Source organism: Camelus ferus, chromosome 31, assembly GCF_009834535.1.
Source record: "Camelus ferus isolate YT-003-E chromosome 31, BCGSAC_Cfer_1.0, whole genome shotgun sequence".
Lineage (NCBI taxonomy): Eukaryota > Metazoa > Chordata > Mammalia > Artiodactyla > Camelidae > Camelus > Camelus ferus.
In genome coordinates, this window is record NC_045726.1 from 10,185,776 (window position 1) to 10,201,297 (window position 15,522).

At 48.8% G+C, this 15,522-nt stretch overlaps 1 protein-coding gene across 1 annotated transcript in view; it reads left to right on the top strand.

Annotated features, from left to right (window-relative positions):
- The window catches only part of SCARA5 (scavenger receptor class A member 5), a 96,170-nt gene that overhangs the window by 44,704 nt on the left and 35,944 nt on the right, over nt 1-15,522 (top strand). The window contains 1 exon segment of the mRNA XM_032471043.1: nt 8,135-8,809. Within this exon segment, the coding sequence (XP_032326934.1) occupies nt 8,135-8,809 (675 nt within the window).

A 15,522-nucleotide genomic window follows, 5' to 3' on the forward strand; every position in this document is an offset into this window, starting at 1 on the left:
GAAAAGAGTCAGTGTTTGAGCCTCTTTGGGAAGTACTAAATGATTACCAGATCCGAGGTGGGGTAGTGTGGGGGTCCTGACTGTCTTCACCCCCAGTGACCCCGGAGGGTGAACTGCTGTGTGTTCAGGTCGCCAGAAAGTCACAAACACGAGGAAAATGAGGAGTAACATGTGTGTGAGGCTGTCTCAAGGCCCCGCTGTCACTGGCTTGTGGGAAAGCCATTTTTTTCTCACTGCCCTCACTTCTTCCTCTAATATAAATGGGGATTAAATGCTGGTCAAGAGTACAAAATCAGATAAGGTACGTAACAGTGCTTTGTGAATGTAACGCTCTGTATGACTGCTTGATGTTCCATTATGAATATTAATGCAAATGAATATGATAATCAATGAAAGAAGGGAGTGTAGGCTACTCTAATACCAAGAGTTTGAATTTGAATAGGGCTTCACAGTAGTTAAAGGGGGTTTCTTCCCATGCACTTGATTTTCTCAAGTGAGATGACATTTCCGTAAAACATGGAACACAGCGCCTGGCCCACAGGACCTGCTCAATTAGAGTCCACTCTTTCCTTCAGTCCTCACAGCCGCCCGCCTGAGATAGATATTGTTAATTCTATTTTTAGATGAAAAGGGAGAGACTCAGAATGATGAATTTCCTTGTCCAAAGCAGTGAGTTAAGTGATGGGCAGGATTCTAAACCAGACCTTTGGATTCCAACTTCTAAGGCAGTTCCTTCCTTTGTAATCTATGTGGAACGACCCACCCAATTTTCAGAGTCTCTGAAATTCTAAAATCCACTTCCTTTATATAATCTTCTACACTTCACATCAAGATGCCAATTTTTAAGGATTGTAAACATGAGATTCATGCAATGTTTTTTTTTATTACAATGTTAAAAGTTGTCATTAAATTTTTCCCCATTTGTAGAAAAGGCTTTGAACTCACATAATACCATCTCATGATTGGTGATTGTCACTGGCACAATTTTAGATGACTCTTTTGCAATACTAAATATTGTTGCAATACTAAAGATATCCAGTCTAATAATGCAGGATACTCTGGGGACCAATTAACACATTGAAGTAATGCTTGCTCTTGGTGTAATTGTTTTTAATTGGAAAAACTCTCCCTGTTTGGGTGAAGATTCTTATGCATTATTGTCAATGATGATTCACATGGATGGGTGGACGGATGGATGGATGGTTGGATGGATAGATGAACAGGTAGGTGGATACCTAATTCTGGTTTCCAGGACAGCAGTGTAGTATAGTAGAAAGGGATGTGAACTGGGTTTCAGGAAATATGAGCACTAGCCCTGTTTCTGCCACCACCTATTAGGTGACCTGGGACATTTCATATCACCCTTCTGAGCCTTCATTTCCTCATCTGAAAATGAAAAGTAAATGATTATTAAGATCACTTTCAGCTCAGAGCACCCATGATCTAAGTGCCCCATCAGTCTGATTTCTGAAATACAAAGATATAACAGATTTGACACATTGGCTGCAAACCTCGTGTTCTGAAAGAGGAAATCTGATAAGTGCTGAGATTGCTGGCAAGTCTGGCCCAGATTCCTTACATGCTTATTAGTGAGAAGAATTCCCAACCTCCTTAAAATGCTTTATGACAGGCTCAACAAGTGAAGAAAGATGGGTCTGAAAAAATCTGCCAATAGGAGAGCTCACACCACTCCAAACGAAGCCACGTGGAAACCCTAGGGGACCGATACTGAGCCGTTTGAAAACAAGCACTTATGGAACAAATTGTCCAGAAAGATAGAAGCAGAGAAACACGTTCGCTGCCCTCACTGATTTCAGATTATGGCCTCTTGTGACTGTGGCCCGGGGGCAGGCTGGAGAGATGGAGGGGGCCCCTCTAACCTGCTGGAGCCAGAGGGATGGGACCATGCAGTGGGTAGAGCAGAAAATCAAGTAGTCTGGGGTTTAAACCTGGATTTGCCTTCCACTAGCTAGTAGTGTTTTCTTGAATAAGCCACTCGATCTCTTCAAGTTTCATCTGTAAAACTGGGCATGTAAACATGTCCTGTATTCTTTTATGAAATAGTCAGGAAGGTGTGGCCACAAGAGGAGGCAGAGGATCAGGCATAGTTGATTGGACTTACAAGTCCCAGAGACTAGGGGGCAGGCACACCACGCAGGGCCACGTGGGGAAGCACCAGGGGTGGCAGGAGGCAGAAGACAGGAGTGAGGGCAACAAACGGTTAGGCCACGGCCTTTATTGAGGTTTCTGTGAGAAAGACAAGGCAGGGCAGGTAAGCAATTTAGGACTAGCTAGTTTGAATAATTTTGGTGGACTTTGGGCTATGGGAGTTGTCTGCAGTTGCCCGGCACCTGGCCCTGGGATCATTATGATAGAGGAACATTGCCTCTTGGGATCAGATAGAGGAAGCATGGCTCCAGGCTGGACAGCAAAGGCAGACTCTTGGCTGAGCCCTTTGCCATCTCTAAGAATTGGCTAGCTTCAGGAGGGGCATCTCTCCCAGCCAACATCATAATACACAGAAAATAATTGTATATACAGGCATACCTCAGAGATCATGTGGGCTCTGGTCCGACCACCACAATAAAATGAATATTGCAATAAAGTGAGTCACACGAATTGTTTGGTTTCCCAGTGCATATTAAAGTTATGTTTACACTATACTGTAGCCTGTGAAGTGTGCAATAACACTATGTCTAAGAAAACAATACATACACCTTCATTTAAAAACATTTAATGGCCAAAAATGCTAACCATCATCTGAGCCTTTAGAGAGTCATAATCTTTTTGCTGGTAGGGGGTTTGAAATATTGCAAGAATTACCAAAAAGTGGCACAGAGACACGAAGTGAGTAACGGCTATTGGGGAAATGGCAGTGACAGACTTGCTCAATGCAGAGTTGCCACAAATCTTGAATTCGTAAAGAACACAGTGTCTGTGACGTGTAATGATACAAAGTCTGCCTGAATACACACACTCACATACACTACAGATCATATCTTGTCTATGAAGCTGGACATATGAATGACAACCTCAGAGGATCACACGAGATAAAATACATGACAACACGCAGCCCAGTGCCTGGTATTAAGTAGACTATCATTAACATTCATTTTCCCTCAAACTACAATTTGAAAGGACAAGTGCACCCCAATGTTCATAGCAGCACTATTTACAATAGCCAAGACATGGGAGCAACCTAAATGTCCACCGACAGATGACTGGGTAAAGAAGATGTGGTATATGCATACAATGGAATACTACTTAGCTATAAAAAAGAATGTAATAATGCCATTTGCAGCAACATGGATGCACCTAGAGATTATCATATTAGGTAAAGTAAATCAGACAGAGAAAGACAAGTATCATATGATATCACTTATATGTGGAATCTAAAAAAAGATGCAAATTTTATTTGCAAACTAGAAATAGACCCATGGACATAGAAAACAAACTATGGTTATCAAAGGGGAGGTGGGGGGAGGGATAAATTAGGAGTTTGAGATCACCAAACCTCAAACAGAACGCTTAGCTTTCTTCCCCCCAAACCCACTGCGTCCCACCCCCACCTCCTTGGCACACCTGCCTTGCTGGCAGTGAGGTGCCTGATATATTTGGGGAAGATCCCCTGTCTGGTATTCATATCTGGAGTACCTTGACTTAACCGGCACTTTACTGTCTTTTTCAGGAACAAAAAAGACAATCACAGAGGAGGGAGCCAGCTCGGGGCCAGGGTGTGGGTGCAGAAGCTGCAGATGTGTGTGTGTGAACACCTAGTCCAGGGCACGGCCTGAGGCAGACACTAATACATTAATCCTATGTTATGACAAATTGCACACATTCATTAGTATTCAGCAATTAAGACTGAATCAGAATCTGAATTAGAATCCATGATTCCTGCCCAGTCTGACTCCGGCCTGGGGATATGACGGGGAGCTCACTACCTTAAAAGCTTCTTCCATGTTTGTGTGTCTCTGTTGAAACATTTCTTTTGTGCCTTCCACCCTTTCAGCAGTGTCACCAAGGGCGCTCTGGAACCAAACTGCCTGAGCCCAAAGTCAGTCTCCGCCACCCACGGCTGTGTGACCTTGTGAGTTACCCAACCTCCGCGCGCCTCAGTTTCCTCGTTTGGAATAAGAGGATAGTAGTGGTACTTATCTCACCAGCTGTTATGAGATGAAGGGTATTATTATGGGAAGCACTTACAACAGTGCCTGGCACATTGAAAGCACTCAGGAAGTGCCGGCTATGACTGTTGCTCCAGGATTTATTTCCCCCATTGTGAAAGTATAAATATTGAAGAATAGTTAAAGCACATTAAAAGTAAAGACAGCAGGCAGAGAGATAAATGGACTATTTGCATAAACATGAATTAAGAGAGTCACACTCAAGGAAGATTTGTTCCCTATTGAGGACAGCAAACATCTGGAAGGAATTAAATGGGAGATGAGCTGGGAGGTGGGGTGGGTAGTGTGAGCTCAGAACACACTGTGACTACAGGAAGGAGATAATTCATTTCTGGGGTGGGTAAGTCGTCCCCAAAGCGGGAGGCTGCTCTGTGCTTCTACAGCATGATTGGCTCCCCAAAGAGTGTTTATCCCTCCAAATAATTTCGTTCTGACTAGCCTGGGTACTACAATGCCTTTATCTTTCCTTTGAGTTAATGCATTGCTTAGGCCACTTCTCAAATGCAAATGCACTAACATAAAAAAATGACAAGGTACCTACCTATTGTATCTGTGAAATTAACAATATGAAAATTGTAACACTCAGTGCACTGAGGTTTCACTGAAACTGGCACATTAAAAAATCTGTAATGTACATATAAATAGGTATAACTTTTTGGGAAGTGATTTGGCTGGAACTGTTTTTCATTGTATGATTGCCTTTACGTAAACTAGGAAATGCAAGACTATCATTACAGATTGCTTGGGGACAAGGTGTCAGTATTGGCAGGGAAGTTTTGAGGGAGGATTCACTAAGATCCAGGAGAAAATTGGGGTGGTGGTGATAATGGATATGCCCAATATCTTGATAGTAGTGATGCTTCACAGGCTGGAATTTTTAAGAGTCATAAAAATGTCTATACCTTTTGATCAACTAATCCAACTTCTGGGAATTTATTGGTAGGAAATTTTGCAAAAGTAGGAGAGACCTTTCCGCATTTCTTTTCCATGATTGAGAATGGGTAAATTACAACGCAACTCTCAGGCAGCCATCAAAAGTATAATTATAAATGGCAGGGAGAAGGATGGGAAAATGTTTATGAAATAATTATATTAGGTTTTAAAAACCCAGAAATCAAACTGTTGAAGACTGATTATGCATATGGACGGAACTAGACGAAGAAAAGGGAAAGAAAACCAGTGTGCTTTGTTGGAGGGCATGCGATTGTGGAAGAATTTTCTTCTTTCTTTTATTTGGATTTATGTTAAAATTGGTTGTGCAATGAACAATAACAAAAGACGTAAATGAGCTCTGTGAGAGGCAGTAGCTGACTGTCAGCCTTTACCATATGGGCCAAAAAAAATTTTTTTTTAATTAAAACATTTTTCTTTTACATGGAGGTACTGGTGATTGAATCCAGGACCTCGTGCATGCTAAGCATGTGCTCTACCACTGAGCTACACCCTCCCCCAATATGGGCAAGTTTCAGTCCAGTTTTCTGGACAGAGAGAAGGGGCCTTAGGGCTGGTAGTTCTGAAAGGAGGGGGCTGATGGGCAAGGGCACAGGGCACCAGTCGGATAGGGGGACCCCCTGGCAGAGAGGGGGAGTAAGGGAAATTGCCTGCTTCATGGTGTTGCCTCTGGCGGGCCTGAGCACAGGGAGCCTTAAATCAGTCCTGGGACTTTAATCAAGTAGGTTGCCCTGTGCCTCTGCGTCACTCACAGTCCCAATTTTAAAAGCAGAATTAACAACACTCATAGTGTTTTACTACTTCTGGTAAGTTGCACTGTCCCTTTGAACTCCAGGGGCACCTGGAGCAGAGACTGGCACTTTCTATTTTCCAACTGGTTTTAAAATCAAATCTGGCAGACAACTCCTGTGGTTACTGGAGTTGTGACCTGGGACTGGGACGTGGATTTATTTCCCCAGAACCTTTACAAGTATCGACAATTCTTTGGCTAACTTTCCAGGGTAGTGGAGCAGTGGATGAACCACTGAACCAGGAGTTGGGAAGCATGCCAACACGCAGATCACAAATACTCTCCTGGCCTCAGTCTCGTTATCTGTAAATTGGGGAAACTTTCCAGGAAAGACTGCCTAGACTCCAATTCTATGATGAAAGCCTGAAAAGCTCCGAAGAAGCTAAATGGGGCCTGGTTTGGGCCATATTAGTAAAAGTCTCGTGCCCAGAATGACGCTGATGACCATACTTCTACCATACTCCACACAGTCTTCCCACACTTTGGAAAAACCACACTTAGATCAAGGACCGCCCTATAAGGGGATGCTGACACCCTGAGGACGTTGCAGAAGAGGTTAGCCAGGAGGTATGGAGGCTTAGAAGCCAGTCATGAGACAGTAGATGAAGGAACTGTAGATTTTAAACCAGAAACATCCACACTAAGGATGTGATAACTGTCTTTGAGATTCTGAACTGCTATCTTGTGGGAAGAAAAAGAAGTTTTCACTAGTTTTATGTGACCCCAGAAGGCAGGATCAGTGGATAGAAACTATATGGAGGCAAATTTCAAGTCTGAACAGAATGCAGAATGTTTCAACAGTTAGAACTAACTGAAGTTAGGGAGATTGGTGTAAGCAGAGACTGGGTGACCACTGGGCAGTGTGGTTTTCTTGGAGATTGAATGCTGGGTGAAGGAGAAGTTGAGGTGGGGCTCCAAAGCCCCATCTAGTGCTGTGAGCCTCTGAATCTAGTCTGAAATGACTGATCTCCTCCACAGTGGCCACCCTAAATGCTGTGTCCTTTCAGAAGCATCAGACCCAGCACCCTTCCTACCTACCTTCCCCGCTCCCAACTCAAGGTTCTGGGAGAGAGCCATTCTATCTGAATCTTCTCATTGCTTGAACAAGTAGTGTACCAAGTTCCCTGGCTCTCTCCAGTCCAAGATTTCCAAGGCAGGATGCCCCCACCTCCTATTCTGGTTTCCATTTCTCTCGTGTGCAGAGCAGAGAGGGAGACAGCTGTGGACAGAGTACAGCAAACAGCCAGCCAGCACCCCTAGGCATCCCAGCACTAGCATTTGTAGTGTTAAAGTCTATGAGATTCCAGGAGACACCGATGCTAGATTATAATTAAGATGCACACCCACCCCTTTGTATTGTGAAATAGCTGCTTATAACCAAGAAAAGGAAACCTTTCCAAGAGGAATGGGTGGGAAGTCACTAAGATGGGCTGTTTGCCTGAGGAGGGAATTAGGGGATCTAGAAGAAGAGTCGGAGGCAGAGAAAGGAGGGTGTGGATATAAAAGTATCTGTACCTGCCCAGAGAGAATGGGACCCTGAATTCAGGAGTCTGGGAGTGAATAGTGTTGCCCAGAGCCTGCTGAGTCCGCTGCTGACGCAGTCCCGTCCGGCAGTTCTGGAGCAGACTTGCAGAAAGCACCTGGGTTCTGGAGCAAGCCCTCTGGGTTGGAGCCATCCCTCGCAGTGCTGCCTGGGGCACCTTTAACAGCTCTGGCCCTAAAAGGGGATTATAATGGTACCTCCCTCCTCATGTTGAGAGGATAACACACAATATCGTAGGGTGAGCCATGTGAAACTGCTGAGATCTGATCATTTCCAAAATACGAAAAACAAACAAATGAACACAAAACCCCGATTTCATGCAGATCCACCTCACCCAGAGATGAGGACCTGTCTGCACCTTAGTATTATCTCGCGCTCTTTTTAAAATTCCAAAGCCCAGGTCACGTCCCAGACCAATCCAACCACAATTTCTGCAGAGGGGGGATGCCTGACCAGGTGATTCTAAAGAGCAGACGGGTTCGGGGACCACCGGCGGAGCACAGTGCCGGGACCCGTTCAGGCACTCATCCGTGGCCACCTCTGCTTGACCCCTCCGTTTGTTGTTGATCGAGCACGCGCTGCCTGCCGGGCTGTGGCCGGACTTGCTTCTTGGGCTCCGGGGTCCTCCCCAGCCGCCTCATTCCCCTCCCTCCTCCCCCGCAGTGTCCAGGCCCCGGAGCTCCCCGGATGACCTGAAGGCGCTGACTCGCAACGTGAACCGGCTGAACGAGAGCTTCCGGGACTTGCAGCTGCGGCTGCTGCAGGCTCCGTTGCAGGCGGAGCTGACGGAGCAGGTGTGGAAGGCGCAGGACGCGCTGCAGAACCAGTCGGACTCGCTGCTGGCGCTGGCGGGCGCGGTGCAGCGGCTGGAGGGCGCGCTGTGGGGGCTGCAGGCGCAGGCGGCGCAGAGCGAGCAGGCGGTGGCCCTGCTGCGCGACCGCACGGGCCAGCAGAGCGACGCGGCGCAGCTGGAGCTCTACCAGCTGCAGGTGGAGAGCAACCGCAGCCAGCTGCTGCTGCGGCGCCACGCCGGCCTCCTGGACGGGCTGGCGCGCCGGGTGGGCGCCCTGGGCGAGGAGCTGGCCGACGTGGGCGGCGCGCTGCGCGGCCTCAACCACAGCCTGTCCTACGACGTGGCCCTGCACGGCACGCGGCTGCGGGACCTGCAGGTGCTGGTGAGCAACGCCAGCGAGGACGCGCGCCGCATGCGCCTCGTGCACCGGGGCCTGGAGGTGCAGCTCAAGCAGGAGCTGGCCGTGCTCAACGGCGTCACCGAGGACCTGCGCCTCAAGGACTGGGAGCACTCCATCGCGCTGCGGAACATCTCCTTGGCCAGAGGTATCCCCTCGCGCCCGGGTCCCCAGGGCCTCTTGGGGCCCCACCTGCTCAGGCCTTCTTCCTGCACCTACCTCCCCGAGCTGACTTGCCCTCGCGAGTCCGTTCCCCGTTTCTTAAGTCTTGCCCTAGGGCCCCTGGAATGTTCTGCTAAATGGACTCCGTCCATTTCCAGTTCTGCGCAGGGTAAACCTCCTCCCTGCACCACCCACCTCCCCCCCACCCCTCACCCCAGACAGCGCACTCAGTGTCCACATCCCGAGGCTTGAGAATGGCCCAGGGTGGCTCATGGGAGGCGAGGTCATCCGAGCTTGGATGTGCCGGCGGGAGCCTCCAAGACTGTGGGGCCGGGGAGGAATGCGGGGCTCAGGCCGAGACCTGGGAGGCGCTCCCCCCGTGTCACGGTGCTTCACTGCTGTTCCATGATGTTCCAGTGGCTAGAGCTATGAAATGTTAGAGAATTCCAAATTTGAACGTGGCCTTCCAGGCTCTTATAAAGCTATATTCATTCAGGCAGAAGAACGCATTTTACTTTATTTAACAGTTAGTTAGCTTTATTTGTAATTATTTAAAACAACTGGCAAAAATCATGGGCCTCTATTTGGAATCTTGCTCGGGGTCCACGAATGTTAGCGCCTTTACAGCCAACCTCCCTCCCTCTCCTCCACCCCTGACTGACTGCTCCCTCCTCCGGTTCCCCTCTTCCTTCCTGCTACTACCTGCCCTGCACATCACTGTCAGAGGCACAGTTCATCAAATGCACTTTTCCTCCATGGCTCCCTGAGGTCTGCCTGATTCATCAAAAATTCCTCAACCTGATGGTGGACAATGATAATACCATTCTGAACACTAACTCTGTCAGGTACCATGCCAACTGTATCTCATATGATGTCTTTTAAAAACAACAGTGGCTGCACTGAGATTCTGGCGGCTGCTCGGTCGCAGGCTGGGAGATGATGGGGCCAGGACGTGGACCGCAGCTTTTCTGATCCCAGAGCTGATGTGCGTTCCCCTGCACACCTGGCCCCAGCCTGTCTCTCCTGCCTTCTCCTCCAGCTGTTCCCCTGGACCAGAGGTTGCAAACAGAACTGTCTGCCGGGGCCAGTGGAGCAGACAGTGAGGGAGAAGTTGGGGTGGAGCTCCAATGCCACCTGAGTAAAGTGACTTTGGTGTCAGAGGAGTAGTTGGGGCTATGGCTGGTCCAGCCTATTTTGGTCTGGCATTGACAGTCTTCCCGTTTTTTTCCAGAGAAACCAGAAACATGGAACGTTCTAGAAATTTTTAACTGTTTAACTCTGTGGGCCAAGTAGAACACATCTGTGGGTCATAGACTGCAAGCTTTCACCCTCTGCCCTGTGTGAAGCATCCAGTCCAATGGGTCAGGCCTTATCACTGCCCCAGGGACACAGCTTGCCTTTCCCACTGCCTTCGCTTTCCTCCAGCTGTTCCTCGCACTGCAGTGTCTCCTTCTGCCTCCTTGTCATCCAAACCCCACTGATCCTTCCGACCTCACTCCAGCCTACCTCCTCCATGAACCTGCTGGCCTCTCTGGCTCACTGACGTCTCCCTCCTCTGAGCAGCACAGTAGTGATGGAAGCTTCTATTTGTATAGAACTTTCCAGAGTGCTTTGGGTACATTTTTGTTTGTTTGTTTTAAAGTGGGTCTCCCTTGCCAGCTGTGAGCTTGGTTGAAGGCAGGTTTCACTATTGAGGGAGGGTAGGAGTCCTGCAGAAAAGCCTCTGAGGCTCCAGGAGGAAGTACCTGGCTCACTCAAGGCCACACACCTGGAAATGATCCAACCCCAGACTTTTGTTTCCCACCGCTTTAATAAGGTACGAGTTACATGCTGTCAGATTCACCATTTCCGTGTGCAATTCAGTGACCAGGCCAGGACTTTCAACCCAGTGCTCATGCTCCCACAGCACGGCCCACCCACCCTCGTCTCTTCGGCCCACGTTCCCCAGCGCCCGGCTGTGACTGGAACCCAGCGAATGTTTATGGAACAGCTCTTAAATCTTGACCCTGTGCAACCAGAGGATCGGTTTGGTCCTGGGTCACTTTGGGTTTCGTGTCTCAGAGATCAAAGGAGGGCAGGAGGTAGCATTTCTTCTTCTCAACTCACACCCCCGGGGTCTTAGCTTGTCTGGTCTTTTCTTTTCCTTGACCTCCCCAGTCTGTTCAGTACTTACTCTTGATAGCAGCGACACTGACTCATAACCTGTGAGCCAGACATTTTGTCGACATTAATTCTCTTAAGTAGACATTAAAGACTGCTAATCCTACATCCTGCAAAATGGTATTATTGAACCCATTTTATAGTTGAGAAATTTTAATAACTTTCCCAGTATTTATTACGCAGTTAGTAAGTGGCAAAGCCGAGGTCCAAAGTGGGTCTTTCTGGCTCAGAAACCATGTTTTTGTCACTGACTGTGGTGCTTTCCAGGGTGGAGAGAGACCAGCTCTGAGCCCTGAAGCCAGGAAGGAGCATGATCCTTTGGGGCCTTTCCTATATTTGGGGGGTAGTTCCTGCCAGGCACACCCTCTCCCTTCCTTTTCCAGTCAACAGACATCACCATGCTTCCTGCTGGGGCAGCGAACATGTCACATCATGGCTCTTTAATTTTCGAGTTTGCTCTCCTTGGCTCAAGCTGAAACTGCTCTGTGTCATGCATTCGCCAAGGTTCTTCTGGTGGAATCCTCCAAACAGTCCTTCTTTGGTTCTGGAACTATGTTTCATACTCGGTCCCCTTGAACTGAAGTTTTATCTCAGTTCTGCCTGCTAGTCTTCAAGCTTTGCCTTCTTAATGGGCTGCTGGCTCTTCAGAGACAAATCCACTCAGCCCCTGTAGCTCGCAGGACCACAACTGCGGCGGGCAGCTCCCTGTCCCACCTTCCTTGCTCAAGGTCGCCAGGGTCCCAGTTGGTACGATTAAAGAGAATTCTGCTTCTTTGCAAATCTGAATGTAGTTACCATTCAGCTTTAAGGACACGAAACTCTACCCCAGCTTTTGGAGAGGGAATGTTTTCCAGGATAAGCTTTGGTCCATTTCTATCCTGCTGTCTGTGTGGCCTTTCTGCACTAGTTTTGTACGGTTCTTCTCTTAGATTTTAAACACACACACACACACACACACACACACACACACTTTGCCCTTTCCTGGTTCAGAATCCACAAATACTCCACTATGTGTATTTTTCACATATGAGCTTGTTTATGTTATTCTTGAGCTTGACCCCAAATGGTTTCATTCTCTCACTTTGTTATGCAGTTTTCTATAAATTTTGTCTCCGGTTTGTCTTTTGTGTACATTCACAGCGGTGCTGTCTGTTTTCTGCCTTGGATTTTCAGCCTTTATCTGGTCTGTTGAGATCTCTCTGTGGCTCTGAAAGAAGCAGAGAGCTTAGGTGTCCAGAGAGGGGATGCATCCCAGGAGGGGAAGAAGTGCGAGCAAAGGCCCGAAGGCAAGGCTGTCCAGCCCTATGTAGAGGCTCTGTTTGCTAGATGGGTGTTTCATAAACTCATAGAAGGTTAGGGTGACAATAGGGGTCTGACATCCTCTAGTCCAGTCCCCTTGTTTTGTAGTTGAGGACCTTGAGGCTCAGAGAGGGGAAGTGACTTGCGCACATCAAATCCCCAGCCAGTGGCCCAGCTGGACTAGAAGATCCATCTCTCAATTGATGAAAGCAAGTTGGCAAAGCAAACTCACCTATAGGCTGTTTTTTCTAGGAAAAAAACCCCACCGTCTAGTAGAGAGTCTTGTTCAACAAATGTTCATAAAGTGGATGGGCCTCGGGTCCCAGGCTGGCCTCTGGTGCTTGGGGCGTGCTGGAGGTGTTGGGAGTCTCTGTGAGGTGAGCAGCCTGCAGGTGGTGTTTCTGCCCCACTAGGGACTAGGGTGGGTTGTGTGAAGCTCTGTCATTTCACCTTCCACATCTGACTGCTGGGACAGGAGAGGAGCATGTGCTGTGGAAATTAGCAGTTGCTCCCAGCGTCGCCTGCCAGCCCTTTGCAGGAGGCTCAGAGGAAAGCTGGCCTTGCAGGCTGGAGCCGTGGCCCCGTGCACACGCTCGGGTAGTGGAGAGGGTGCCCAGAATGAAGGCAGTGAGTTTGAGACAATTGTCAACGTAACAGCACTGAGAATCCAGAGGCCCAGGGACATCCGATGATGCAAAGGGAACAATGATTTGAGGTACGCCTCTTCCAGCAGCTGTCCTGGATTAGCCTGGTTCTACAGTGGGGGTTACGATTTTGGTCACTGTTTTGTCCGCTGCATTAGCTGTCATGATAATTTGTTCTTGGCAGATCACTGCCCAGATTACAGCATACACAAGTGCCCCACCCCATCTCCCATTCCAGGATCCGGGAAGGGAGAATGGATTTCTTTCCCTTCCCCATTGGCTGGTCCCCAGAAGAATCCTGGTGTTTTTTCCAAAGGCTCAGTCCCATATCCTTTGTTCTGCTCTTGAGATGCATCCAGCTGGAGCGGCTTAGGGCAGCCCGGCGAGGGCAGAACTGCCCTGGGGGCAGCGTGGGGGGTGGGCTAGACTGGTGGACAGGATCCGAGAGGGATGCAGGCACTGGGCAAGAAGGTTCCCGCACCACTCCTCCCACTGCCCCCACTTCCCATGCCCCACCCCTACCCTGTGGGGGGCGGGCGGGAGAGAGGAGCCAGCACCCAGGACTGGAGGCACCATGGAGGGGGCTCTGGGCTCTTTCCGCGATTGAGAAGTAGACTCTGCTCCTCCTTGTCTACACAGCCTACCTCTGCCCTGGCCTGCTCCAGCGATGGAAAAGGTGACAGTGACAGTGTCAATCCTGAGTTTAAAAACTCACCCAGGGACCACTGGGACCACTGATACCATAATGGTTTCTATAGCTGACGCAAAGTCCTTCCTTGAATCTCTCCTGTGTGCTGGATGCTGTGGGAGGCCCAGGCCACAAACGGTTGAGGCTGTGAGTCTGCAGAAGAAAGGGTCAGACTGGGAACGATGTGCAGGGGCCTCCAATGGAGGGCTCTGAGTTCATTTGATTCTGATGAGACTAATCGGACAGCAACATGCACAATGGGTTGGGGAGAGAGACCAGAAACAAGGAGGTCCTTTAAAAGGTTGGGAGTGAGGCTGTGAGGATCCCGAGGGGTGTGGTGGCGGTGAGCAAGGAGGTACAGCTCGGAGTCGGGAGTCGCCTGGATGATGGCCTTGAAAGGGGTGGTGGGGGCGAGGAAAGGAAGGAGTCAAAGCAACTCCAGACTGTCAGCCTGGATTCCTGAGAAATGATAAAAAGTCAGGTCCCAAGAGCGCATTCCCTACAGGCAGCAATATGTGAAGAAGTGTTGGTCCTCAGAGCTCTAGGCAGCCTGGTCCCATGAGACTCAGGTTGGCCACATCCCAGGCTCTTCTGAGTCTGCCAGGTCAGTACCACCTAAGGATGTGAATGGAAATCAGCACCCACCTGTACTGTCCACCCGGCTTCTGCCCAGTTAATCTCTAGTATGGGTCCTCCCTTGTTATGGGTTAAGTTGTGTCCCCCTTAAAATTCACATGTTGATGTCTTAACCCACCAGCACCTCAGAATGTGACTGTATTTGGAAATAGAGCTTTTAAAAAGGGTGATTAAAGTCAGCTGAGGTCACTGTGTTGGGTCCAAATTCAATATGATTCGTGTCCTTATAAGAAAAGACAATTAGGACACAAGACACGCACAGAGGGAAGGACACGAAGACACAGGATGAACGCCGGCCACTTGTTAGTGTCTTAGAAACTATATCCACATATAGGATGCTTTTCAGGCCTGACTCTCCCAGAATGATCCAGACAAGCTTGGCTGGGCGATTTCCAGCGCAGGTTAGAATAACCATACTCAGTAATGTCAAAGTAGTTCTGACGAAGCAGTAAGAAAAGTAGGGTACAGTACTTCAATGAAAAAAAAAGAAAAGTTGGGTACAGATGGTCAGGGATGGCCTTGCCACTTAAAGGTCACCAAGCCCCTTTATAGCTGCCATGTCATTGAATTCACTTACCCCTAAATGCCTGAGAAAGGAACTTCTACTCAGATTTTGTAGAACCAGGACCTGAACCCACGATCTTCCATATCCAGACTCAAACCCCGTTTTCCAAATGATCTCCATCACCTTGACCCCTCACCATCATCCTCTCTTTGCCAGAACTGCTCCCGGGAAGGGCCATATATTGAGTCACACGCACATCAGAGCAAATAGAACAAATGGAGGGCGTGGTTCACAGCATCCTTGACCTGCTCTGTTCCTGGAGCACTGGGTCCCCCAGGGGGAGGGGGAGGACAGAGAAGAGTGAAAAAGGGTGAAGTGTCCTGGGGGCAGGGGGAGGGGGACAGCCCAATGCAGGGCAGAGTTCTCAGAACTTGCTCTCAGGTGCCTTTGCTGCAGCCTTGACGTGGCCAGATCGCTGGAAAGGGACTTGTCAAGCTCATTTGCTTCTGTGCTCTGTCTTTTTTTAATTGTAGAATCAGGTGTGTTGCAAACAGGTGCTGTGTCTTAGTCCTGTCATCTGAAAACCAGGGTCGGCCTGGCCAGCGTTACTGTACTTTCCTTCAGAAGAAAGAGGAGGATGACTGCAACCCCCAGTCCTCCTTAAGTGATTTGTGTAACTCGTGCATTTTGCAACTGTCGATCACTTTTTCCCCTGTTTGTGTGCCATCGAATTCTTAATCGGCTGTCAACTTTGGTTAGGGTCTGAG